We start from the raw sequence: 26,911 nt of genomic DNA, 5'->3' as shown, positions 1-26,911 counted from the left end.
GGCAGCCCCACCTTCCTGCTTCTTTTTGGATGGTCTGTGAGACAGTTTAAGAAATCCTCAGAGTAGCCTGGCATAATCCCAGTCACTTGGGAGACTGAGACAGGAGGACTGAAAGTTCAAGGCCAGCCTCAGCACCTTACTAGACCCTATCTCAAAATAAAAATAAAAAGGACTGGAGATGTAGCTCAGAAGTAAAGCACCCCTGAAGTCCTAGGAGCAATTTGAAAATCAAAGCTTTAGAAAATCACATAGCACCTTTGAATAATAACCAAAAGTTCTAGCAGACTGATTGCAAAACACCAGATGCTTTTAAGCACTGTCATAACTGATTATTTTTATAATATTTCTATTTGTTTCTAATTATAAAAGTGGTATATGCTGGGGTTGTGGCTCAGTGGTAGAGTGCTTGCCTAGTATGTGTGAGGCACTGGTTTCAATCCTTAGCACCACATAAAAACAAACAAATAAAATAAAGTATCCATCTACAACTAAAAACTTATTAAAAAACAAAAAAGTAGTATATGCTTATTTTGGACAAATTGGAAAGTAAAAAAAAAATATATGAAGATGAAGACAAAACACAGCACTGAAATTCTTAGAACTTTTTTAGTCACTATATTCAGCACTAGGCTCACATGGGATTCTTACATAGCACATCATGGTGGCCAGATATATGGTGTGATACCTGTATATGTAGTAATCTGGTAAAATATTTTTATCCCACTTGTCCATTTATTTTTTTTTACAAATAGGTATTAATTTGTTTCTGTTTCTAATATTTGTGAGTATATTTTTGTCAAACATGAAAATTATATTGTATTTAGAGTTTTCATATAATAAATTACCTTCATTAAAAGGAATAAACTTGCATAAATGCTAGGGTTCAGTGATTAGTGGTTTGGACTTTGATAGTAAATCATAATGGATTTAGGCTTAGAGAGCCAGATCCATGCTTGTTTTACTACTCATCCTGCAAAATTTCTTCCTTGTGCCCCAGGAATGACTAAGATGGCCAAGATGATTGATGAGAGACAGCAGGAGTTGACTCACCAAGAGCACCGAGTAATGTTGGTGAACTCAATGAACACTGTGAAAGAGTTGCTTCCAGTTCTCATTTCAGGTATTTCCTGCTTGCACTTTAGTTTGTAAGGAAAATAAATGTTAGTATGTTCTGAACTTTTTTTTTCCTGCTTCCTTTGATGTCTTTTAGCTTGGGTAAAAGTGAGATCTGATTGATTGGGTGTTACATGATGGTGCATGATGCTAAAAAAGAGGATTCATCTCAAATGCTCTCCTTCTCCTGTACTTTGTTTGAACTTGCCCTTTCTGTGGCCTAGTCTGTTCTCCTAAAACTCTAACAGGACCTTTTCCTTGAGAGGTGGAATCTCCTCTAATCATGGACATTGATTTTTTCACACCTTTACTTGTGTTATAGAAAAATAATTAGAAACTAGAATGGCTACATAGAGCACTGTATAATAAAGAAATGAACTCAGAGCCCTTTTCAGTGTTAGCACAATTTTCCTAAAAAGATATTTAACTGTTTTCTGTACTGTGAATAGATCAGCTCTTTGGCCACCAGCTGGGACCACTTTCACTTTGAGCATAGCCCCAAAATGCAAACATGATGGCTGCTTTCTCACCTAGCAAAAGGGATTTGTACTTACTGAGTGTTTAGTATGTGCCAGTCCTTCTTTTATTTATTTATTTTTTGGTATCAGGGATTGAACCCAGAGCGCTTAACCACTGAGCCACAACCCCAGCACCCCCCCCCCCCTTTTTTTTTTTTTTTATTTAGAAACAGGGTCTCACTGAGTTGCTTAGGGCCTTGCTAAGTTACTGAGGCTGGCTTTGAATTCATGATTCTCCTGCTTCAGGCTCCAGAGTGACTGGGATTACATGGGTGTACCACTGTGTCCAGCCATGCTTGGTTTACATAATTATCTTAATCTGACTGTTAGTTAATTAGTTTAGCTCTCAGAGGTCAGCTTCATTTTTAAAATGTTATGAGGCATATCAGTGTGACTCTAGTTACCTGCTCTGATGTTTTAGATAGAAACTAAAAAAGGAGATATGAATGTAAGAGTTCAAAATGCTCTTACGTGCACTACAAAACAAAAATTTGTAGATAGGATCCTATGTGGAAAGTATTTGTGGGGTGGTGGGGGTGGTGGTGGTGGTGGTGGTTTGTGTTGTGTGAGCATGCATATGTTGCTAGGGATTGAATCTAGGAGGGTTGGGGATGTAGCTCAGTGGTAGAGTATGTGCTTAGTATGAACAAGGTCCTGGGTTCAAACCCCAGTACCACACACACACACACACAAAAGGAGGGGACTTGGGGAAGGATTGAATCCAGGGCCTTGCCTCTGCGACGCAAGTACTCTACCACTGAGTGATCGCCCTAGCTCTAGGAATATGTTTTGAGGCCATGTGTTCTATGTGCATTGGAAGATGGTTTCTTTCTAATCTGGGTAACTCAATAAAGTGTTAATTAATCTTTGCTTATGAAATTTTTAATAATTTGATGGGAAGATATTCTTTCTCTAATGCTCCTTATTATCATTCTTAATTTTTTCTGTTTTACTTCTGGGAGTTAGAAAGTCCCTGCTCCATAGTGAGAGAAGTCCTGGAAGATAAATTGATTCTTTGGGGTCTTCTGTTGAGATTGGAGGCAGCAGGATACTCCATAGTATTATTGATGGTTTTCATCCTGTCCCATTAGGTTTGCAGTGGGTGGAACCAGTTTTAGGGTGCAGGATAATAGCTTATTTAGAAGGATATTAAGAATATTAGATATTTTATGATTATAACTCATCAGTATATGCATGTTAATTAGTTAGGTAGTGGTGATGTTTTGTACCTTTAGATTTCTTTGCAATGAAAGTTGTAATATTGGAACTTTATTGGCAGATTTGTAGTGTTTGTTTTTGTATATTTCTAAGACTTTAGAAATTCAAAATATGGGTTCAAAGTGTAGAACATCTTGTATGAATATTGTACACAACAAGATTTAATTCCAACTTCAGTTGCTGATCTTTTGTTTATTTTTATAGCTATGAAGATTTTTGTAACAACTAAAAATTCAAAAAACCAAGGAATAGAAGAAGCTTTGAAAAATCGCAATTTTACTGTAGAAAAGATGAGTGCTGAAATTAATGAGATCATCCGTGTATTACAACTCACTTCTTGGGATGAAGATGCCTGGGCCAGCAAAGTAAGTGTTATTGGAGGAGAAATAAGCAAAATCCTGAATTCTCCCTTCCTAGGTGATTTTGATTGTTACCTGTTGCAGATTTTATCTTGTAATTGTGTATATCATAAGACTACTTAGGTATTGTGAATGTAATTTCTTCTTTACTTTTGTTTCATGGGTTACTTGCTACCTTTGCAAATTTCTTCGTTCCAAGGTAGAATAAATAGTCATGTGTAATGAATATTGGTTGAAGGCTGAGGTGGGTAGCCTTTCTTTCAGGTTGGCTGATGAGGAATGTATAGTCCCCTGGGTGGGATCTCTACCTTGTATGTTGGTGATTGTAGCCAGGAGACTAAGAAAGACACAGAATATGCCTATAATTTTAAACTTTATGGAAAAATTTCCTTTACCCAACCTTTGATTCAGAGGAATATACAGAGGAACATCTTAGCATTTGTACATGTGTCTCTTCATTATTCCCTTTTCTCTAAGGAAATTTTATTTAAAATATTTGTCTTTACATTTGTCAGTTAGTTTGTGAAGTCCCTTCACCCTGTCTAGAACCTCTTCTTGGGCTTAAGGGGATTGGTGGATTCCTTTTAGAGTCTGCCAGCAGTGGTTTTGTGTTACTGCCACTCTGGTCCACTTTTTCCTATGTAGTGACTATGAACAAAGCTTCCACGTCTGGAAGAGCAGAGACATTTGTGTTTATACTTAGGAGCCCAAGATGCAGGCAGTTTGGGGAATATACTGCTTGCTCTAGGATCTAGACCCAAATGTCTCCAGGGTCACCCAGCAGGCTGGTAGCTGACTAAAGAGGGGATTTTATAGTTTGACTTTTGTTGGTTGTTTAGTAGAGATATAGATGTTTTTCCTCCAGGACACGTAAAAGGTAGGGTCAAAGCAGGGACCTAAAAACCACCAGCCCTTTCTCTTTTACCCAAAAAGGTAATTTAACAATGGATATTAAATTAGTTTACTTCAACTATGGATTTGTTTAACAGGCATTTTCTCATTGATGTGCAGTTCTTCAACTGGTTCTAAGATTATATTTTAAATTTACATGGTAAAATCATTTTAAATCTTTGATATTGATTTAATTTTGCTTTTGCATACTTGACTTTTACTTCCCTGTTGTGACTTCTTTATGCATCTTTTTTATTGTTGTTCTCTTGTTTGTTTTATTCTTTTTCTCACGTTTAGAAGGTAAGCTTTCTCTTGCCCTTTAGTTTCTTTTTTGCTTAAAAATAGAAAAAGCATGTCCGTGGGGTTTTCTTGTGCTGTGTGCTGTGCCTTATTCTGTATGCCGGTGTGTAACACTGTGCTTGACTATGCGTTAGAATGTGATTTAATATGGGACTCTGGCTGTGCTGCACATTCTGTTTGACTCTGCTCATACTGAGCTATTTCTTTGGGGAGAAACAAAAGGAAACACATTACTATGGGCCATCAGGATTTCTGTATTTGGTAGGTGCTTTTTTAATCTGTTTTCAGCAGGATCCTTAGGACTTATTTTGCCTGGTCATTCACACTGACTTCATGTGAAGCAGTTTTCCCCAGGTAGCTGGGTAACCTTTGAGTTACCTGTATGTAGACCCTGCTCTAAGGAAAGGATACTTCCAGCTGATGCCATCTCTGTATGTGCCTCTCCCACCAGTCTTCTTGACGGGCTCTGAAATTTTGCTTTTGGAGTTGTGTAATTGGAACTTTTAAGTCAAAATGAAAATGAGTAGGATAGATAGCTTAGATGAGGCACCTGTCCTGCATAATAATCCTTTGATTTGTCAAAATCCAAAGGACAAAAGAAGCAAACTATGTATACCTAGTGTTTTTCTTAACTTCAGTCCATGGCTTACTATGTGAACTGTCTGAGCCGTGAATCAGCCATAATTTTCTGACTTCATGTTCCCCTAAACTAATCTCTTTCCTTTGCTTTTAGTGGATGAGAAAGTAGTAAGAAGGAACAGGCATTTAATTTTAATGTTTCTCTATTTTTGAGAGGAAAGTCATTCATCATTTAGTGAATAAGTGCTAAATGTGAGTAAGTGAATAAGTGCTCAGCTTTATTTTGTACTGTGATCCAGTGCTACTTCTTTAACAAAACAAAACAAAACAAAACAAAACAACTTCCGTTGAGTTTTTCAGGACTTGGGAGGATATATAAGGAATAGACCTGTTCCTCACCATGTGTGGTCTTAAAGCCGTCCCAGTTTTATGTTCATCTAGGAGAAAGTAAGTTGGCTAGGATGCTGCAAAACTAACTTTATCAGGAGTGAAAGAAAGTAAAATCAGTGAGTTCAAGCAAAAAGAAGCTCAAATACATGACATCAGAATGAACAAGAAATTTTTAAACCTGTTTACTTTTGTTATACATTTAACTGGTTCAAAAAAATAAAAATACTGTAAAAAGAGATACAAGACAACTCTTCCTCCCAACCCTGTTCCCATCCACTCTTACCTCTGCTCACTCCCTAAAAAATAATTTTTTATTAGTTACAAGAATATTTAGCAAAAAAAATTACCTTAAAACTGACATTGGTAACTAGGATTTGGGCTGTTTTTCTGTTTATTAGGGTTATGCATCTTTCATTGCTCAACTGTAAGCAGTGAATTAATCAGACCTTGTGTCTGTTATCACTGAGTTCCCATTCTGTTCAATGCATACAGTGTCTTTCGCCTCCTCTTGGCCCTACTAATATATAATTAACTTTGTCTTACCATACTTGTTTCATGCTTCCCCATTGGTGCAGTATTCTTCTGGAAAGTGATGGTTCCTCTAGAAAAATGGGGGAAGAAAGTAAGTGGAATGAATTCTTGATAAAAAGTGCGTCTTGCCAATTAAGTTCAGGTTTTGAAGAGGCAATGCAATGGCTATTTGACATTTTATACCTATATTCAAATTGCAAATTTATAAATTTAAAAGGATTTTGACTTTAAACACTATTTCTTTTAAAAATAAAAGTGTCCCTTTCTTAAATCAACAATCATAGTGATCATTGAAAGTCAAGTTAATATTTTTTCTTAGGAATACATTATGAGCCAAAAGAATTTAAGTTAAACATAATTCTAATACTACTCTTTATAAATTTAATACTCAATATTATTTTTTTTGTATTAATAGTACTTGTATTTTGTTGCATGTTGTAAATTAAGAAAAAATGAGACAAAAATTTCAAAAGCATTTCACTGCTAAGATAACTTGAGTCATTAAATATGGTTATTCAAAATGAGTTGTGGGGAGTTTCCTCCCACTGTAGTCCTAAACTGGTGATGAGTAAAAGTAGTGACTGACTCAGAGGTCCTGCATATACTTTACCAAAGAAGGAAATATTGGTTAGAACATGCCATCCTGTAATACTATCCCTTACTGCAAACCGTTGAGATTTAAGGATTTTATTTTATTTTATTTTTCCTTTTCTTTAAACAGATACAACTTTTTTTAAATGCCTTTATTTTATTTATTTTTATGTGGTACTGAGGATTGAACCCAGTGCCTCACACATGCTAGGCAAATGCTGTACCACTGAGCTACAGCCCCTGCCCCTATTTGATTATTTTTAAAAACAGGTTGTATATGAACTTTTAAAGAATGTTTTAGTGTTTTGTTTTAGCAGCTAATAGAATGAAAGATTTTTCTGTTCAGGATAAATAGTTAATTCAGGTATTTATGATGTGTTATTCTTTCCCCTCCCCCAATAAGGAGAAAATCCCCCCAAATGTCAAAGGAGTTTATGTTTCCTTTCTGATCTGTTATCTTCAGCTAGCTGATTCATCTGATTGTGTGCTCATAGGTGGCCTAGATTTTTAGAGCTGGGAAGGTATTCGTAGAGATGAGCAAAGAGAAACCGAGGTCCTGAGAAGATAACTTGCCTGAAGTCTCAGGACTAGATAAGTTATGATAGTGAAAATGTTATCAGAAATGGAACGCGGTGGGAAGGGAGGTGTTAGTGGAAGAAGGGAAAAGCGGCTTGGGGAGTGATATAGAGAGGTCCTTATTCCCCATATTTAAAATTTCCAATTTTAAATTCCTGGGATTACAGGACATCACTTTCCTAATGATAGCTCTTCTTGATCCTGTATGGAGGATCTCAGTATTATTCACAGGTATTTTTGAGGCCTAAACATATATTGAATTTTAGGAGTGTTTCAGTTCCTGGAAAATCATGTAAATCAGTATTCTCTTAGGATGACCTTCCATCTTTTGGTTTGTGGGGGACAGTGCCAAGGCTGCATTTTTTCATTTAAAACTTGATCTGATAAGATTTTTATAATAAAAGGGGTCATGGAGGAGGGCAGAATACTACCTGCCAGCTGTCCCAAAGTTGCATGACTAGATCTGGTCTTTTTTTACTCTCACTCTTTGAAAAAACAACAAACAAAACAAACAAATAAAAAACAGATTGAAGATTGGTGGAGACTTTTTTCCTAAATTTGAATTTTTATGGAGAAGAATTCTCAAAACATTGTTGTATTTTTTTCCTTCTATTTCATACTCAGATTGTACTCTGGGTACTTAGATTTATGTGACAGAGTTTAACAAAGTGCTCGGGGCACATAGTATGGTTGACTACAAGATTATAATTATTTTTATCTTTTATAAATATATCTGCAAATTGAGTTCTAATGCTTAGTGTTTGGTGAATTTGTTTATATTATATCCTAAAGTTAATGTACTTATATTTCTTATGACAGAATTTTATCAGTTTCATCTGTCCTGCAAAAGAAATATGAGATTCTTAGGAGACTAAAATATTTGTTCCCATAAACACTCTTGTTTTTAATAGATGCGACATTGCACTGCATTGTGTTTAAATTATTGTTTATAACCTTCCAGAAAGAATTTAATGCGGCCTTTTCAATGATAAGTTTTAAACCTCCAAAATGGTCTAAAATTCATTATTAAAAACTGGTAACTGTCTGGTGCAGAGGCTACTGAGGAGATTGAGGCAGGAAGATTGTAAATTCAAGGGCAATTTATCAAGATTCTCAGCAATTTACTGAGACCCTGTCTCAAAAGTAAAAAATAAAAAAAGGCTTGAGATGTTTAATCCCCAGCACAGAAGGAAAACAAAAACAAGAGCAAAGAAAAACCTGCTAACTAGTTGAAATTCCCAGTTGTAAAATGTGGCTTAATTTCAAAATTTCCCTTGTTTTTATTTAGGGAAAAAGAGTATCTCTTAATTTTAACTTCTTGGTGGTGTCAGATCTACTATTCAGGAGTAAGTTACTCAATTCCTGAGAATCATATTCTTTTTTTTTTTTTTTTGGTAGTATAGAAGCCTTTTGAGCTTTATTGGGGAGAAAAAAGAAATGATTTTTGAGGATGCTGAATAGAGCAAAGCTTATTTTTCCATTGTGTTTCAAATCATTTTGGAGCATTGGAGGATAAAAGCAGCTATTTATGTTAGTGAGGATTATGAATTTGATGTCTACATTTTATTTTCTGGGCAGTATCAACCAAAGCCAAAGTTGAAAAAAGAGATTTGCGACTGTTGTAGAAGCTTAATGACATCATTGGCAACTCTCTTTGGTAAAAGAAAAAAATTCTCAAGTTTTATCTGAAATAAAAGAATGAAATCTGGAGTGAACAAGCCAGAGATGGCTGGGTATGGTGGGATACATCTGTAATCCCTGCTGTTTGGGAGGATAAGGCAAGAGGATGGTGGGTTCAAGGGTGGCCCCGGCAACTTAGTGACACCTTGTTGCAAAATAAAACAAGGATTGGGGCTGTAGCTTAGTGGTAAAGTGCTTGCCTAGCATGCTTAAGGCTCTGGCTTTGATCCCCAGGACTATAGCAAAACAAGACAAAGCCCAACAAACCCGAGTGATTCCCTGTTTCTTAATTTGTAAAATCAAATTATATTTAAATTTGAGATTCATTGAAATAATTGAGGGGGAAAGTGGCAAAAACAACATCTAACATGTAGGGCTTTCCCTCCCTTTTGAATTTAGGTTTTGAAATGTAATACTTGGTATCTATTGGTTTTCTCACTGAAAATGAAAATGTGTTAAGGAAATGCTATTAACAGGTTTTAAATTAAATATTTTTACATTGACACAATTTCTCCTCTCCAGAGTGTTCACATACTTTCTAAGTAAGAGCTTGTGTACGTGTGTGTTTGTGTTTTAATCTGTACCTAAATAATTTGTGTATTATACCTAATAACTTGTGTTAAACCCTGAAGGCTATCTGTCTCCCTGAGGTTAGGAGTTACCTGAGATTTTCTTTTAAGAAGATATTGTTTTGGATCTTGCTAATTTGAATTAAGTGTTGCATTACTTTTGGAGACAAGGTTTGCTGTACAAATTAATATAAAACAAGGTGAAAGAGAAGAACAGATATTTAAACCACTTAAAATCAAAGCACTCAGAAATACAACTTGTCTATTTGTACTAGTTACAAATGGATTTTCAAATTTCACAATGCTACATTTTATGGATAGCTAGCATAATCCCATGTAACTTGATAATAAAAATATTTTACATCCTTTTTTAAGTAATTTAGTTAACCTCTTTTTTGGTGCTGTGGCTGAGAAATAAGGTTAGAACAGAACAGTCTATCTGTTTAGATGGGGAAGGAAGGAATCCTAATGTTCGGAGCCCCATCATTTGAATAGAGACTTTAAAAAACCTGGGGTCAGGCTGCTAACTTTAAGCCTGATTATGAATGCAGCCAGTGCTTTTTATTTGTGCTAGGGCTGGTCTCCTTCACATTGAAAGTGGGAATGCTCCTCGTGCCCCCTTGTGGAAAATTGGTGGTATAACATCACTAAGAACCTCAGTTCTTTAGGATTGGAAATAGAGGAAAGTTAGGATAATAGGACATTGGCTAGAATTTTAGAGGTTAAAACTCTGTGCTTTGATGGATTGACTCCATAGGAGTCAATTCCTTGGAGCAAGAATGAAGTAGACTTTCTTTTGAGATGTTAAATAGATCCTGAAGAGGTGGCCAGCCTACCAGTTCTGAGAATGTGTACATGGGTATTTGTTGTGCTGTTCTCTGCATTTTCCTCTGTTCAAACAAATTTTATGAATACTCACATTTTTTAGAGGAATTAATATGTTGTCTTCCAGCTGTATCCTGGGAGATTTTATGCTTATCATAATGAATCCTGTTTGTAAACAATCAAGACCCATTTATTATATGTTGCCTCTTTTTCCAGATTAGGGATTATAAAGAAACTAAGGATGAGATGTAGTAAGGAAGAGCTGCAAAAAATTTTTTTCTTGTATAACTTTAAATGGGTTTTTTTTTTTTTTTTGAGAATTAAAACAAAACTGCTACATTAACTTTTTAAATATCTTTTTCCAACCAGTAATTCCAAGTTTTTCAGATTAATTAAAGTGAAACATCATCCAGTTTGGGTGTATATTTCAAAACAAGATGTAAAAGAATTGTGATTTGTGGCACCACATACTAATTAGGCTTCCCTGAAGCGGGGAGGGCTCTGGCAAGGCTGCAGTAGATGAATGTTGACTAGTAGAAAGGCTGATAATGAGGCATGTGACAACAGAGCTTTTTTCTGTTGAAGACATTAAACATCTTTTGGCTTGAGCAATTTTACCAGTTTTCACAGTTTTAGCAATAGACACAAGGAAACAGAATAGAATTAACTGAAGATTTGCATGCAAGATGCTGCATTTTGATAGCAATAAGAATTGTGTTGTGATGAGATTATTAAGACCATTGTAGGACTACCTTAGCTTTTGTATGTTAGTGCTGTAATACTCCTTTGTTTTATGGTACCTCAGTGATTGCAAAAAAAATAATTGTGGGATATCTCTTCAAAAGGACACTGAAGCCATGAAGAGAGCATTGGCCTCCATAGACTCCAAACTGAACCAGGCCAAAGGTTGGCTCCGTGACCCCAGTGCCTCCCCAGGTAACCCTTTAGTTTTGCTTTTCTGATACATAGAATAAAAATCTAAAATTGAAGTAAATAAAAGAATAGAATAAATCCTTCAGAATTTCGCAATCCTGAGATTACTACTATAACATTTGGAACATAGCTCATCTTCTGATAGTTTTAACTAGTGGAAGCGTTATTGGACCTTAAAAGAATGAAGGGCATAAGCCATATCACCTCTTACTGTGGAGGAATAAACAAAGCCAAACTGGGCATTCTTTGCAAAATTATTTTTTCACCCATTCCCCAAATTGGAAAGGTAATTATTTTGAATAAAAGCTCTTCTCTGCTAATTCCCATTGGGTAAACTTCCATTTATGTCAACAGAGTACTTAATTAAGTAGATTAAATAGTAATATCAATAAAAATTGGAAAGTGAAGTTGACTATATAAAGATAAGATCCAAGTATGTTATTGAGTTTGGCTTTGTGTACTCTATAATTTAATATTTTTTCAGTTTTAGATTAACATTTGAATGAGCGAAAAGCTTAATGGAGTTTGGAGGTGCTAAGTACTATTAAATTAGGACGGCCTATTTTCATCATCCACATTATTACCACAAGCTGCTTAGTATCTCCAAATGGATATGGTTCCAAGTATCTATTTTAGCAGTATCTGTGGTTGAAACCTCAGCTGTAAGGGCATCGCTTGGCTATTAGCTATCAGATGGATTGTCTTCTGTTCACTTGTCAATTAAAATCATCTATTCCTTCAGGAATGAAATGATGTGTAAAGTATCCTCTCTAAATGTTTAATGGGTCTACAATGCAGATATTAACTATCTTTTTATTTTAGGGGATGCTGGTGAACAGGCCATCAGGCAGATCTTAGATGAAGCTGGAAAAGTTGGTGAACTTTGTGCAGGCAAGGAACGCAGGGAGATCCTGGGAACCTGCAAAATGCTAGGGCAGATGACTGATCAAGTGGCTGACCTCCGAGCTAGGTAAAGTTTTTCTGCTCCTAACAGACTTGTAGTAAGTAATTCACACAGAAAGCAAGTCTGTGCCAGTTTTACTGAGTTATCTTTGGCTAGTAGATAAAACAGGTATTTCATTATATTAGTTTTTCTGAAATTGAGGTGAACTTTTCTTTTTCTAAACTTTTAATATATGCAAGTGTATACCTAATAGAGTTGTAACTTATTCTATAATTGAAATAGAAATAGAAATTGGATTTTTAGTTTGTAGCCATAGATTTTTGAAAAATAAGGGGCATTGTTGAAGTCTGGCTTGTTTAGGTATATATTAAGAAAGATGGGTAGAAAGAAATATAAAGAGTGAAAACATTGAAATTATTTCACATCATTTTAGAAATCAAATAGATCATCCTTTAAGCTGGTAATTTCTGGGCTCTTTTTTTCTTTTTGGCAGAGTGGGTTCTAGGAATTGAACCCAGGAGTGCTTTACCACTGAGCTACATCCCCAGCCCTATTTGTTTATTTATTTATTTTTAAAAATTTTAAAATTTTTAGTTATAAATGGACACAATAACTTTATTTTATTTACTTACTTTTATGTAGTGCTGAGGATCAAACCCAGTGCCTCACACATGCTAGGCAAACACTCTATTACTAATCCACAACCCTAGTCCCCCATTTTATTTTTCATGTTGAGACAGGATCTTGCTTAGGGCCTTGCTAAGTTGAGGCTGGTCTCACACTTGCAATCCTCCTGCCAGAGCCTCCCAAATCCCTAGGATTACTGGTGTGCGTGTGTCACCATGCCCAGCTATTTCTGGGTTCTTTATGAGTTTGTATTTCTGCACTAGTTTTTGGTTTTTAATTCTTTTAACTACCTTTTACCCTCAGTAAGTCTTGACTTTTGGAATTTTCCCCCTCATAACTCAAATAAATGTATAATTTATTGTTGAGACAAATCAGTATGATATAGATTTATTTGGAATTCTTCCACGTAATTACTAAAGTTCAAAAAGTTCCTCATTTTTATGGAATTTTATGCTATGGGCTTTTAGAAAGTAGAAGTGTTCCAAGACACTAGTGTACATGAAAATTAATTTTGCTTTGAGAATGTTGTGAAACCTCTTGATTTCAAACTAGTCACCCTGAACAATACACATCTAAAAAGGAGTGATTATTTTTAAAAAATATTTATTTATTTTTTAGTAGGACACAACAATATCTTTATTATTTTTATGTAGTGCTGAGGATCAAACCCAGGGCCTCGCACGTGCTAGGCGAGTGCTCTATCACTGAGCCACAACCCCAGCCCCTTAAAGGAGTAGTTCTTAATCTTTTTTGGACCAAGATCACTTTTTATAATCTGATGAAAGCATTTATCCCTACCTAAAAAGATGCCAATGAACATTCCCATTCAATGTTTCCTATGGTTTCCAGGGATTTGTGGATTGACCATCGTCCTGGAAGCTTGGGGCCTTCAGATTGTGTCCCTATCTTGACAAGGAGAAGAAACAGCTTAAATAAATGTGATCTCATTGAGTTCAGGGAGCCTTTCTCCTGCTGAGAAGCAGTCTCCCTTGTCATGAGCATGGCACTAACTTTGCTGAAGGGACAAAAAGAAGTTTTGTTCCCATTCAGAGAAATGCCAATGCAATTTGACAAGATTCTCGGCTCTTTTAATTTCTCATTTCTGGCTCTTTTGTTTACAGCCTTTTCACAGTGTGGTAGACAGTTTTCACTTGGAATTCTCAAATACACAATTGTATGTGTTTAGAGAGATGAATATGAGCAAGAGAATGAGGTAATTGTATGGGATCAACTATTAGTCTTTAAAGCAAAAAGGCTAGAACAGTGATGAGTGGCTTTGGGCCTGTTTCACAGTGGAGCCTACAATATCCTTTCATGAGGAAAGATTGGAAAGCTATCTTCCTGTTGTTCTTTCTTAAACATAACTACTCAACTATTTATCATTTTAATGACTGAAACACAGTGACCCTTTTTTTTTTCCTCCATTGATATTCTTCTGGTCATGAAGAGTTTCTAGATTGTAAGAATATAATTTTATCCTCATGGGACTTAATGAGTTTTTTTTTTTTTTTAAAACCAGGAGCAAGAGTGCTTTTCCATGAGCTATATATATTCTCAGCCCTTTTTAATTTTTTAATTTGAAATAGGATCTTGCTAAGTTGCTGAGGGTCTAGCTAAGTTGCTGAGGCTAGCCTCAAATGTCTTCCTTAATTAACTTTTTTTTTTTTTTTTTTGGCACTGGAATCCAGGGGCATTTTAACCACGGAGCCACATCCCCAGACTTTTTCATTTTTATTTTGTGACAGAGTCTTGCTAAGTTGCTTAGAACCTTGCTAAATTGCTGAGGCCGTCCTCGAATTTGGAATCCTTCTGTCTCAGCCTCCCAAGTCAGTGAAATTACAAGTGTGAGCCACCACACTTGGCAAACTTTTTATTTTTAATGTAGCCTATACTTATTTTTACATTTTTTGCAGTTGTATTCACATGCCAAAGATTCCTCATCATGAATTACTAAATTTGAAGGGGGAAATAGCAAATTAAATCATAAATATTATGTTTCCTAAGTCTTCATTCTTCTGGAAGGTAAAGAAAGTCTTCCAGTCCACGAAAATGGAGAGAGAGTGTGTGTGTGTATACCTTTTATATACCTGGCAATGAATTTATGGAGTTTATTACTTCAAGTATTGGTATAGATGAAAAACAGATGTATTTTTTTTAAAGAGGGTAGATAATTCAATGATAGGTGCATATTATTATTAAGGGAAGCAAAGATGTTTTAGAGTTCATTCTAAAGTTAGAAGCTCAGATTAGGATGAACCATGCCATTCTACTGAATGATAAAGTTGCCACTCCTATGACTGAGCTAACCAAACTGGGTTAATTAAAAAAAATCTAAACTTGTAAAAAGATGGCAAATCTTCCTTTATGACTGGGAAAGTCTGTTAAGGAAAATAAATTTCAGGGCTGGGGATGTAGCTCAGTGGTAGAGCGCTTAGATTGTGGTACTAGGGATTGAACCTGCAAAAAAGAAGAAGAAGAAGAAAGAAAGGAAGGAAGAAAGAAAGAAAGACATGTACAAGGGAGAACAAGTTTCTGCAAAACGTATTATTTTTTGTAGTAATACCATACCATTTCTGAGAGAGGAAAATAGTGAAAATAGTTCTTTAGGAACTTTATAGGAAAATGATATACTTCTTATCACCATGTACTTCCCTGCCCAGTTCTAACTAGTTTTGTCTACAAATGGATTAAGGTTATTAAGATCATCATTAGGTCATTAGGTTTGTTACACAAATGATAATTCAGTCATAACAGTAGATTGTGATATTTATATTGCTTTGTTGTCAAAGTGTTTTCAAGTATATTATCTTGATGCTTGATACTCTGTTAAGTAAGCAGGGCAAGTACTGTATTATTGCTTTCTTTCATTTTACATTAGTTTTATTTTATAAGAGAAAAAACTGAAGCCAAAGGAGGTTAAACATCATAAAGTCCCTGAGGCACCAAAATTTAGGATTCAAACAGATTAAATTTGTCATTGTGATGCGTTTTCAATTACTCTGTATGTATTTGCCTTTTCAGTGTATTCTCGCCCATAAATAAGACAATTTAATGGCTACTTATTTCTAAAGCACACATTACTATGGTAAAAAAGTCCTCCATAGCAATGAGATCCCCAGTACATTTTCCCACTGAAGTTTAGATTTGGTTATATAATCACTACCTAGAGGCGAATAATGATTATCAAAATTTGCTGGCCTGACTTCAAAGTGGTTATGCAGTTCCATAAAGCTCATGTGTATTTTTAAAAGCAAAAGAGAAAGATGGTTTGGATATCTTGCTTTGTTTAGCTCTGTTTTCTTGTGTTATCCTAGATTACTGGGGAAAATGAAAAAAGACAAGCATGCTAACAAAAATGGCATGTACTGTGGTGTTAAGGAATATTTTGTTATTAAGTATTTGAGAAGGTGCAATGACAGTATCTTTGTCTGAATAGAGGTCAAGGAGCTTCACCAGTGGCCATGCAGAAAGCCCAGCAGGTATCTCAAGGTCTAGATGTGCTCACAGCAAAGGTGGAGAATGCAGCTCGAAAGTTGGAAGCCATGACAAACTCAAAGCAGAGCATAGCAAAGAAGATTGATGCTGCTCAGGTAAATGTAATGATTTTCAGGACGGGTGGGAAGTAAAAGAGAAAGAGAAGCATTCCACAAATATCCCCAAGCCCTTCCTTTCCCCTTCTTCCTTTTCTTTCTCTCTACGCCTCTCATCATTTAGTGTGGGTAGATAATGGGTGTTCCTAAGTGATGACTGACTGACTTGTTCCCAGCAGTTACCAATGTTAACACATCCCCTACCATCACAGTTTACACTAATGTTTATCTATAGTTTGAAATGAAGGTCTTCATTTTGACTATTTTGACTAGTTAAAAGTGAGCACTCCGACTACCAAGAGAATCCTAATTCCTGTTATAGATTATAGTACATTGAAACTGTTCCTTTTCTCAGAATTCTCAACTGTATTTCATCATAGAAGTGTAAAGAGTCAAAGTTTTCTGATTCTACTTATTTTTTAAGTTATCAATGCACCTTTATTTTTATTTATTTATTTATTTGTTTGTTTGTTTGTTTATTTATTTATATGTTGTGCTGAGAATTGAACCCAGTACTTTACACATGCTAGATCTACTCTTATATAAAATCATTTTCAACTATGTCACAAACAAATGTTTGATAAACTTAAATGTTTCTGATTAAGGATGAGATAAAGGTTTATCAAGATATTTTATGCTAATGGATAGGAACAAAGTTGTTTTTAAAAAGATGAAGGAGGGGTTGAGGATATAGCTCAGCGGTAAAGCACATACTTAGCATGCACAAGGCCTTGGGTTTGAGTTCCAACTCCCAAAGGAAAAAAAAAAGATGAGAGATTGATTCGATCTTAGAATGAAGCCAAACACCTCTATAAAACAATAATAATTATCACTCTAGAAAACAATTACTGGTGTGCTATAGGATTTAGATTTTTTTTTTTTCTGATGGCTTTGTTAAGGTTAATTAAATGTGGTTCATGAGTAGACTGCAGTATTCTCTCTTTCTGTCTGTAGAATTGGCTTGCAGATCCAAATGGTGGACCTGAAGGAGAAGAACAGATCCGAGGGGCTTTGGCTGAAGCTCGGAAAATAGCAGAATTGTGTGATGATCCTAAAGAGAGAGATGACATTCTGCGTTCCCTTGGAGAAATATCTGCTCTGACTTCTAAATTAGCAGATTTACGAAGGCAGTATGTATTCAGTCCTTTTAATTGTCCTTTAATATCTTTCTCTCTTTCCTATTCCTTTTCCCCTATGAACATGTAAGTTGAATCCCCATAGGTTAAATGCATGTATGATACTCCTCCACTGTAGTATTGGCCAGATCAGATATTACCTTTATTGTATCTGTGACATGAGGCTTATTAATTTATTACCGATCACATAGTTTTTAAAGTAATACTTTTAGTGTGCTAAGAACTCCTTAAAAAAATATTTATTAATATGGTGCTGAGAATTGAACCCAGTTCAATTTGCTAGGCAAGTGCTCTACCACTGAGCCACAACCCCAGCCCAAGAACTCCTTTTTAAAGTTAAGTTTTTCTAATTTCTAAGCTAGGATATTCCTGCTACATCAGGTTTATGACATGTCTGTTTCTCAGATATATGAGGAAAATAATTTTTGTAGCTAGCTATGAATAAAACCCCCATGTGTTTATGTGTGTATGTGGAGAAGGGGAGAATCATAAGAAAGTACTTTCTTCCTTTCTCTACAGTGTTATTTCTTAGGTAGCAATTATTAAAGATCCTTTTCTGGTTGATTGTTCCTTTAACACCAGTCTTATCATAGATTCCTTTCTTAAAGGCTTTTGTGTACTTACTTTGATTATATGGAAAAGAGGCGTTCCTTTGTTCTGATAAATATGTTCCTGTTTGCAACACATGCTAATAAGGGTATAATGCCATAGAATAATTCTATTCTACCTAAGTCCTCCATCCCTAGTCTTTCAGGATATTTTGCTTTTCATTTAACCTGCATGTTTCATTTTCTGTCCTTCCATGAGACAATGCCTAATTTTTTTCCCCTAGTGAGAGATACTTTAGAGTTCTTTGAAGTTTTATGTTGACTGAAAGGATAGTGTTGGCTAAGAAAACAAATTCCTGCCTAGTGCTACAAAATAAGTTTGTAGACATACTTTAGGCGGGAGGTTGTGTTGACAGAGACCAACTTGAATAACAGCTCAAATTTGATTATATATCAAGGTCAGTCATTTGAACACCATTGTCTTATGCCCCAAATCTTGATTGTGTGTCAGGAAAAATGGCAATTTACCAATTTTAAAATATAATGTTCACAAAGGTCTTTTGTTCAATGTTAATTCATTAAAATAATGTGTTACTTTTTTTTTTTTTTTTTTGTACTGGAGATTGAACCCGGGGGTGTTCTCTATCTTTAGTCCTTTTTATATTATTTAAATTTTTTTTGTAGTTGTAGATGGATGGACACAATGCTTTTATTTTATTTGTTTATTTTTATATGGTACTGAGGATTGAACCCAGTGCCTCACGCATGCCAAGCAGGTTCTCTGCCACTGAGCTATAGCCCCAGCCCAGTCCTTTTTAGTTTTTAAGTTGATATTGAGTCTTGCTAAATTAGAAGTCTCACTAAGGCTGGCCTCAATCTTGCTATCTTCCTGCCTCAGCCCCACCTCCCAATCTGAGTCACTGGAATTATAGGTGCATATCACTGTGCCCACTGTGCCCACTGTTTATAATTTATTAGATTTTAAAATACTCAAATGGAGAAACTGTATTTTGGGAGCTAATACAAGTCTATATACATAGTAGGCACTTATTAATGTTTCGGAGTGATGAAGAGATAATTAATGGTAGAGTGATAACAGTAGACCTTCATGTGTGGTCACTTGTGCCATTATTATACTTATTATAACATACATATACATAACCTCCAGGCATAGGAGTAGCCATGATCAGAACATGGCAAATAACTTCTTTGTCTAGTTTTGTCATGGGGAAGGCTATAAAATCTTAAAATTATAAAGGAACTCTTAAAAAGTATCTTTTAAGCAGATGGGTTAATATTTTTACAGGTGAGATTAGTCTTAAGGTTACTTTTCTATGCCTGAGTAGTCTGATATGTAAAAAATGTTGGGTTTTTGTTGCTGGGAATTGAATTCAAGGCCTCACACATGCTAGGCAGACAGTACTTTTAATAGTGAGCACTCTATTATTGAGCTATATATCCAGCCCTTGATATATAAAATTAATCAAATTCTTTATATTTTCTTGGTAAGAATCTGAAATCTTTGGAATAGGTTTTAATAGGTAGTTATTGCTCATTGTGACATAATTTTGTGGTTGTCTTTTAATTTTTGTGTTGATACTCTGTTGAGGTTTCTTGGTTGCAAGGAACTAGCTCAAGTAAAAAAGTGGATGATTATTGAAAATATATAAAGGTATCTAATAGAATCTAACAGCTTTAACTGTGGCTATACCTTATTAGATTTTTTTAGATAACTAAAAGCCCCTCCCTCTACCTCTTAGTATCCTGGAAGCTCCATCGTGTCTTCTAAGTCTGCTGAACTCTGGGTGCTGTCTTTATTTATTTGGAGGTTCTTTTTCTGGCTTTGACCTACCATGGCCCAGACTTAAAATAAATTTTTAGCTCCAGATCCTACCACAGGTTGGCCATGTGATGTTTTTGCAGCATGGACCAAGGATTATCTGAGGTTGTTTAAAAATGTGGACCCCATTACCAGACATACTTAATCAGAATCTCTTTTGATGGTGGTCATTATCTGTATTTAAAGTTAGATCCCAGATGACTCTTTTTTGGGGGGTGCTGGGGATTGAACCCAGGGCCTTAGTGTATACAAGGTAAGCACTCTACCAATGAGCTAATATCCCCAGCCCTCCAGATGACTTTTATTTAAACTATACTTTGAGAACCAATTGAGTCAATGGTTTACTGACAATGGTTAGTTGTCTTTGAGTTAAATAACCACTCAGTTCAATCATTGGGTATTATTAGTAATGACATAAGGTAATACAGATAGTACTTTTAATAGTGAGCACTCTAAAGTCAGAGAGCCATGTTTGAACCCTGACTGACTCCATCAAAGTAAGTAGGACAAGTTTTTTAACTTTGTTTCTCTCTTTTTTAAAAATAATATTGGTATTTATCTTATAGAGTTGTGGCGAGGATAAAATAATAAAAGAAATGTGATTGCAACAGTAACCTTGCAGGATTAGGACTCAAAAGATAGTACTGCTGGTTCTACTATAACTGCTTCAACTACTATTACTACTGCTACTACTACAACATCAGCAAATATGGCTATCTAAGCACTTCTAATTCCACGAGTAACTAGTGTTTTCAGGACTGGCAGACTGAGTATGCAGGTAACCTACTAGTTTTTGATTGAGCTCAGGTAACCAAATGATTGAACTTGGTTGGGTTAGATTGACTCAAACTCACAATTAATGCCTTAACCAGGACAAAAATTTTGAATTTAAATTAATAAGTTCTTATTTAAGATCCAAATAAGCCACTATTTTCAACCAAAGTTAATAATAATCATTAGCAATTTGTCATCTCATTACCATTTTCATTAGCAACAAAGTCATCTCAATGTAAACAGTCTGTTTTAACAGAATGGCTGTTCTTTTCTCTGTAGGGGGAAAGGAGATTCCCCGGAGGCTCGAGCATTGGCCAAACAGGTGGCCACGGCCCTTCAGAACCTGCAGACCAAAACCAACAGGGCTGTGGCAAACAGCAGACCTGCCAAAGCAGCTGTCCACCTTGAGGGCAAAATCGAGCAAGCACAGCGATGGATTGATAATCCTACAGTGGATGACCGGGGTGTCGGTAAGGGCCTTAGCACAAATAAGCAGGTTGTTGATAGGGGTCTTGTAACATTTGTAATAAGGTGCTGAAAGGGTTCTTCAGTCATTGGTGAGTCAGGCATTTTTCAGTGTGATTCCATTTCCAAATATAGCCAATATAATCCCTATGATTTAGCAAAGAAGCATTAAAGAAAGAATGATTTTGATATATGCAAATAGAAGAATACTCATGGCAGCAAGGAATGGTGGTGCCCACCTGTAATCCCAGCAATTTGGGAAGCTGAGGTAGGAGGATTACAAATTCAAGGCCAGCCTCAGTAACTTAGTGAGACCCTGTCTCAAAACCCAAACAAAACAAAACAAAAAAGTGCTCAGTGGTAGAGTGTTACATAGTGTAACATATAAGAGGCCCCCAATCCCCAATATAACCCCCCTTCTTTCCCCCAAAATGGACACATGCATTTGTGCACATGTGCACATGCACACACATGTGCACACACACACACAGGAGAGATATTCATATCAAAAGTGAAACTTTGAATTAATATCAGTTCTATGTATACTTCTATTTTATAGTATTTCTGTGTTCACAGTCCTTGCCAAGTATCCAGATAAATATAATTTTTGAAAATAGTGAAAGGCATTTAACATTATTTTAGTTTGAAGTCTCTTTCATCACACAATCAACCTGAAAAATTTTTAACTTAAAATTTTGACTTTGGGGATATTTTAAGAATGGTTTTGTAAAAATTTATTTTGTGATAGCAAGTCTGCTAAAGCTGAAAGATCTATTTACTCCATTTGACATATTTGTTGGATCAACAGATACATTTTTAAATTGGTGATATCTAGTGTCAATAAGGGGCTAAGGAATTGGGCAGGCACATATCTTACAGATATAGGCATAAATTAGTACAGACTTTTTAGGTTTGGTATTATGTCAAAAACTTTTAAAAAGTTCATATTTATTGACTCAGCAATTCAATTTGTAGGAATTTTTCCTAAGAAGTAATTTTTTTCCTAAGGAGTTAAAACAAGAATATTTGTTAATAGTTTGAATGTTTAATACTAAGTATGTCAATATGATAAAATGCTACATAGATTTTTAGATTATGTTTGTTACTGTTTGTAGTGCTGAGATTCAGACCCAGGGCCTTGCACATGCTAGGCAAGGGCTCTACCAGTGAACTACATCTGCTACTACTAGATCATGTTTTTAAAAGATATTTAGTTAAGTGGGAAAATACTTGGGTTAAAGAAAAGAATCAGGGAATAAAAGTTGGGCTTGGGGTGTAGCTCAGTGATAAAGCCCTTACGTAGCATGTATAAGGCCCCAAGTTGGATCTTGAAGACCACAAAAAGAAAGAAAGAAAAAAAGAAGAATAAAAGTTAACATATAGGGGCTGGTGATGTGGTTTAGTGGCATACAGCCTGTACTTAGCATGTATGAAGGCCTGGCTTCAATCCTCTGCAAACCCCCGCCTTTGGAAAAAAGCATAATTTGTCTGTTCTTACTTATGCTTTTTTGTATTTCCAAAATGTTTTCTTTTGTCTGGAAACGATCACTCTACAAAATATTATTTAAAAAACAAACAACTGGAATGCCATTGTGGTTACCTTTTCTAGGTCTATGTGAGTTTTAGTGTTTTCTTCTTGGTCCAGGTCAGGCTGCCATCCGGGGGCTTGTGGCTGAAGGACATCGTCTGGCTAATGTCATGATGGGGCCTTATCGTCAAGATCTTCTTGCCAAGTGTGACCGTGTGGACCAGTTGACAGCTCAGCTGGCTGACCTGGCTGCCAGAGGGGAAGGGGAAAGTCCTCAGGCCAGAGCACTTGCATCACAGCTCCAAGACTCCTTAAAGGTAGAATTTAGGAGCACATGTCATTAGACGTTTTATACTTATCATTACTAAAAAATTATGGATGGGAGAGAAAATAATTAAAAATACATAATTTCTGGAGTTTAGGAAAACAAAGAGTATGACCAAAGATATAAGGAAATCTAGAGCTAATTATTAGGAAAAAGCTCACCAGTGTGTGATAATGACTTAAGTTGTTTTCCAAATTTCACTCAATGAACTCTTTTATGAATTTTGCTCTGTTCATGTTTCACTTGTACTTTTATTTATTTAACATTTTTCTTAAAATGGACTTCTTTTTAAAACTTAAATTTTAAAAAAAAACTTGTAATAATTCTGAAATCTTATGCTTGATGAGCTGGTTGTATTTTTTTCCCTACTATTTTAAAAAGAAATACATAATTATTAAAATAATTTGTCTACATAACACCTAAAATCATCTCCAGTATCACCAGTCAGTATTTGTCACCTACCTTGAAAAATGGGGTGATGGGGATTTCTTTGTATAAATTGAGAAAACTTAACTTGGACTAAGTGAAATAACTATGAAAAAGAGCATGTGACTTCTAAGAATGCTCTTTTTTAGACTCATGTTAAGAAATCTATACATATATACTTTGTTTTTGAGATTTCTTAATTTCCCATTCTTGATTTAGTACTTCCTAAGATAATAAATTGCTTAGAAATTTAACATTGCATCCACCAGATAGTTACCATGGTCATCATCAGGCCTCTCCAGCTGTGGGAACAGTGAGGAATTCTGTCTTCGAGAACTCAAGACCTTTTTGGGCTCAACCCCATGATTTTCAGTGTCATTTCATAAAGACCACCAAGAAAAGAAGCAAAAGTGCTGGGTGCAGTGGCACCTGCCTGTAACCCCAGCTATAGGAGACTGAGGCAGAGAACGGCAAGTTTGGGACTAGCCTCAGCAATTTAGTGAGACCCTGTCTCAAAATTAAAAAGAACTGGGCTAGGGTTGTGGTTCAGTTGTAGAGCGCTTGCCTGGTGTGTGTGAGGCACTGGGTTTCATCCTCAGCACCACATTAAATAAGTAAGTAAGTAAATAAATAAATAAATAAATAAGGAAGGGTGTTATGTCCATCTACAACTAAATACATAAAAAAAAAAATTAAAAAGAACTGAGGATGGAGCTCAGTTAAAGCACCCGTTAATTTTAATCCTCAGTAAGTCCTCCTCTCCCACCTATAAAAGAAGTAAAATTCCTTGGGGGTCCTATCTATTTCACTAAACATTAATCTGTTAGAGGATAGGATTCATAATTTTGACCTGTGCTAGCTCAGTGTTTTGTACACAGATATTAATAAATATTTATTGAATTAAACTCAGAGAATGAATATTTTAGTGAAATAAGGACATTAATGTATATGCTTTGGGGATGTTGCTGGAAATTTTCATTTTTAAACAATGAAAAATAAAATAAATTTTTATTTTTAAGGATCTGAAAGCCAGGATGCAGGAGGCTATGACTCAGGAGGTGTCAGATGTTTTCAGTGATACCACAACTCCCATCAAGCTATTGGCAGTGGCGGCTACTGCCCCTCCTGATGCACCCAATAGGGAAGAGGTAGGTATCTAAGAGCTTCCATTTCTTCTGTTGGGCAGCTCTTTGTAAAGGTAAAATGTTGTTACAGGGTACACAAGCAGCACTGGCTGGGAAGTTGTAGGTGGAAGAGTAGAAGGGGGATCTTTTAATCCACCAAGTATATTAGTTATGAAGGTTTTTAATTGCAAACAGTAGAAGACTTGACCATCAGAGAGTTTAGTGACATCACAAGAAACATGGAAGTAGGTAGCTCTGGCCTTGCTTGATTCAGAAGCTAAAAATCATGAAAACTGGCATCTCTTATGGTTTTCTTGGTCTTTTCCTTAGGGTATGTGATGACTTTTACTGCCCCAGGTGTCATGTTCAAGGCAGGAAGATATAAGGAATTGGGGTACTCCAGTTTCAACTGTTTTTTTTTTTTTTTTTTTTTTTAAGAAAGAAAGAGAGAGAGAGAGAGGGAGAGGGAGAGAGAGAGAAAGAGAGAGAATTTTAATATTTATTTATTTTTTTTAGTTTTCAGTGGACACAACATCTTTGTTTGTATGTGGTGCTGAGGATCGAACCCGGGCCGCACGCATGCCAGGCGAGCGCGCTACCGCTTGAGCCACATCCCCAGCCCCATCCAGTTTCAACTGTTTATTAGGACATTTTGTTCTCAACACAGAAATCAGGACAGGCATTTTAAATCATTTGATGTCATTATTCTACTCTAAACCTTCCAGTAGTTTTTCCCTGTCCCAAAGTGAAATCAGAGTCCTTACAGTGAACAGTAAGGCCAGTGATGTGCTGGTAAACCAACTCTCCAGTAAAACGAAAACCAAAAAAATCTGACTTGTAATGTTTGTAGAATTCACGATGTAAATACTCCCAGCATGGCTGTTTTAACATGAAGTTATTGAAAGCAAAGTTGGGAAGAGACAGGCATATTTTACATATTTGGTAAAAATGGCTTCATCACACCATTGGATCTGGTTCCTTGTCTACTTTTCTGACTTCATGTTGGTATTATTATTCACCCCCTGCATATTCCTCTCTATGAGAATAGAGGTTCTTTTGTATATGTTCTAATCTTGAGGCCTTTGCACTTGTTTTCTCCACAGATTTTATTATTCACTTACTTTCTTCAGTTTTCTATTGAAATATCATTTTTGGATTACTACCTAAAATGGCAACTCCAATCCCAGGGATTTCTTTATCTCCTTATCTTACTTTTCTCTATAGCATTTATCAACATTTGATATAGTTTATTTTTATTGTCTGTGTCACTCAAATTAGCATGAAAGCTCCATGTGGGCAGAGACTTCATTTTGTCATTGCTTTATTGCCAGTTCCTAGTGTAATACCTGACACACAGTTAATGCTGAATGAAAGAAAGTAAAGGCTTTCCCAGAAATCCTCCAGGAGACCTTCGCTTATGTCTCCTTGTTTAGAACTCTGTTGCATGGTTACCTCAACTGCAAAAGAATCTGGAAAAGCAAGTATTTGGTTTTTCAGCCTTTATAGTACTGGCAGCAAAGAACAGATTTTTGGGTCAGGCAAGCTAATCCAAAGGTGAAGGTTTGTGTTATTCTTATTTGCTACTGACCCCTATTTTCTTTCTCTGGCCTCAATTACTAGGCAGTTCAATTCATGGTCTCCTCAGGCTAGGATGATTTGCTACTCTTTTGTTCCAGCCTTCTTTGATTTTTGGACTAGTAGATCCAACTATTTGCTCATCCTTTCCAGCTAGATGCTTCATTAGTTCCTCAGCATATGTTGACCTTCTGTTATCCCTTGGTAATTTGCATGTCACCATGGACTTTCCTTCTCCCCATCTTCTCATATCAATAAATAACTCAGGCATCTTAAGTTGATCTCACAAATATTTCTTAAATCCTTTCTATTTTCCATTGGTGTTGTCACAGCTCTGATTCTGATGCTTATTCCTCACTTCCTGCATGCCTGCATAACTCTGACTGGTCTTCTTTGAATCTGTCACTAGACCACCAATTAAAAACAAAAACCAGCTTGTCCTGCTGTTCTCCTGGTTAAATGCATCAGTGAGACTTATCTTCAACACAGGATAAAAATGGAACTCTCTGATCTGGTTTTTAATATCCTTTCTATGTCAATTTCCTACAAACCCTTGATTCTCAGTTTATGCCCCAGAAATACATAGTTGCTTGTAGTTTCTTGAATATTCTGCCCTTCCTATGTCTTTGTTTTGTCTACCCCTTCTTTTTTTCTACCTTTTTCCTCTTTATTATGCTTTACTTCCTGGAGAGTTAATTACCTTTTCCTTTGCTCCCATAATATCAGTGTTTAGCTCTATTTTTGCACATAGAATACCATATTGCAAGTATCTATTGGCTCTTTTTCCCCCACTAGGCTGTGATCTCCTTAAGATGCAGATATTGTTTTATTTACTTTGGTATCTTCAGCACTGATGGTCAGTAAACTTTGGTTGAGTGCCAAGAAAATTATACTAAGCAGTCAGTTAAATCAGAGGGAGCATGATATATGGTTTGGGAGGAGATGCCAAAAGACCAGTTATTTATTTCAATAAAAT

General features: G+C 35.8%; 1 protein-coding gene across 2 annotated transcripts in view; it reads left to right on the top strand.

The window, feature by feature from the left end:
* The window catches only part of Vcl (vinculin), a 115,956-nt gene that overhangs the window by 63,790 nt on the left and 25,255 nt on the right, over positions 1–26,911 (top strand). For both annotated transcript variants that reach the window (XM_046419687.2, XM_046419686.2), the window contains exons 5-13: positions 998–1,120; positions 3,054–3,214; positions 10,986–11,076; positions 11,896–12,043; positions 16,041–16,194; positions 17,149–17,324; positions 20,772–20,962; positions 22,603–22,802; positions 24,256–24,384. In XM_046419687.2, coding sequence (XP_046275643.1) covers positions 998–1,120; positions 3,054–3,214; positions 10,986–11,076; positions 11,896–12,043; positions 16,041–16,194; positions 17,149–17,324; positions 20,772–20,962; positions 22,603–22,802; positions 24,256–24,384 — 1,373 coding nt within the window. The remainder of the gene's footprint in view (positions 1–997; positions 1,121–3,053; positions 3,215–10,985; positions 11,077–11,895; positions 12,044–16,040; positions 16,195–17,148; positions 17,325–20,771; positions 20,963–22,602; positions 22,803–24,255; positions 24,385–26,911) is intronic.

Source organism: Marmota monax, unplaced genomic scaffold (genome assembly GCF_021218885.2).
Source record: "Marmota monax isolate L192 unplaced genomic scaffold, Marmota_monax_Labrador192_F-V1.1 WCK01_AAM20220418_F8-fsc00019, whole genome shotgun sequence".
Lineage (NCBI taxonomy): Eukaryota > Metazoa > Chordata > Mammalia > Rodentia > Sciuridae > Marmota > Marmota monax.
The sequence above is the reverse complement of the archived record's forward strand: the minus strand, read 5'-3'. Positions and strand labels throughout refer to the sequence as shown.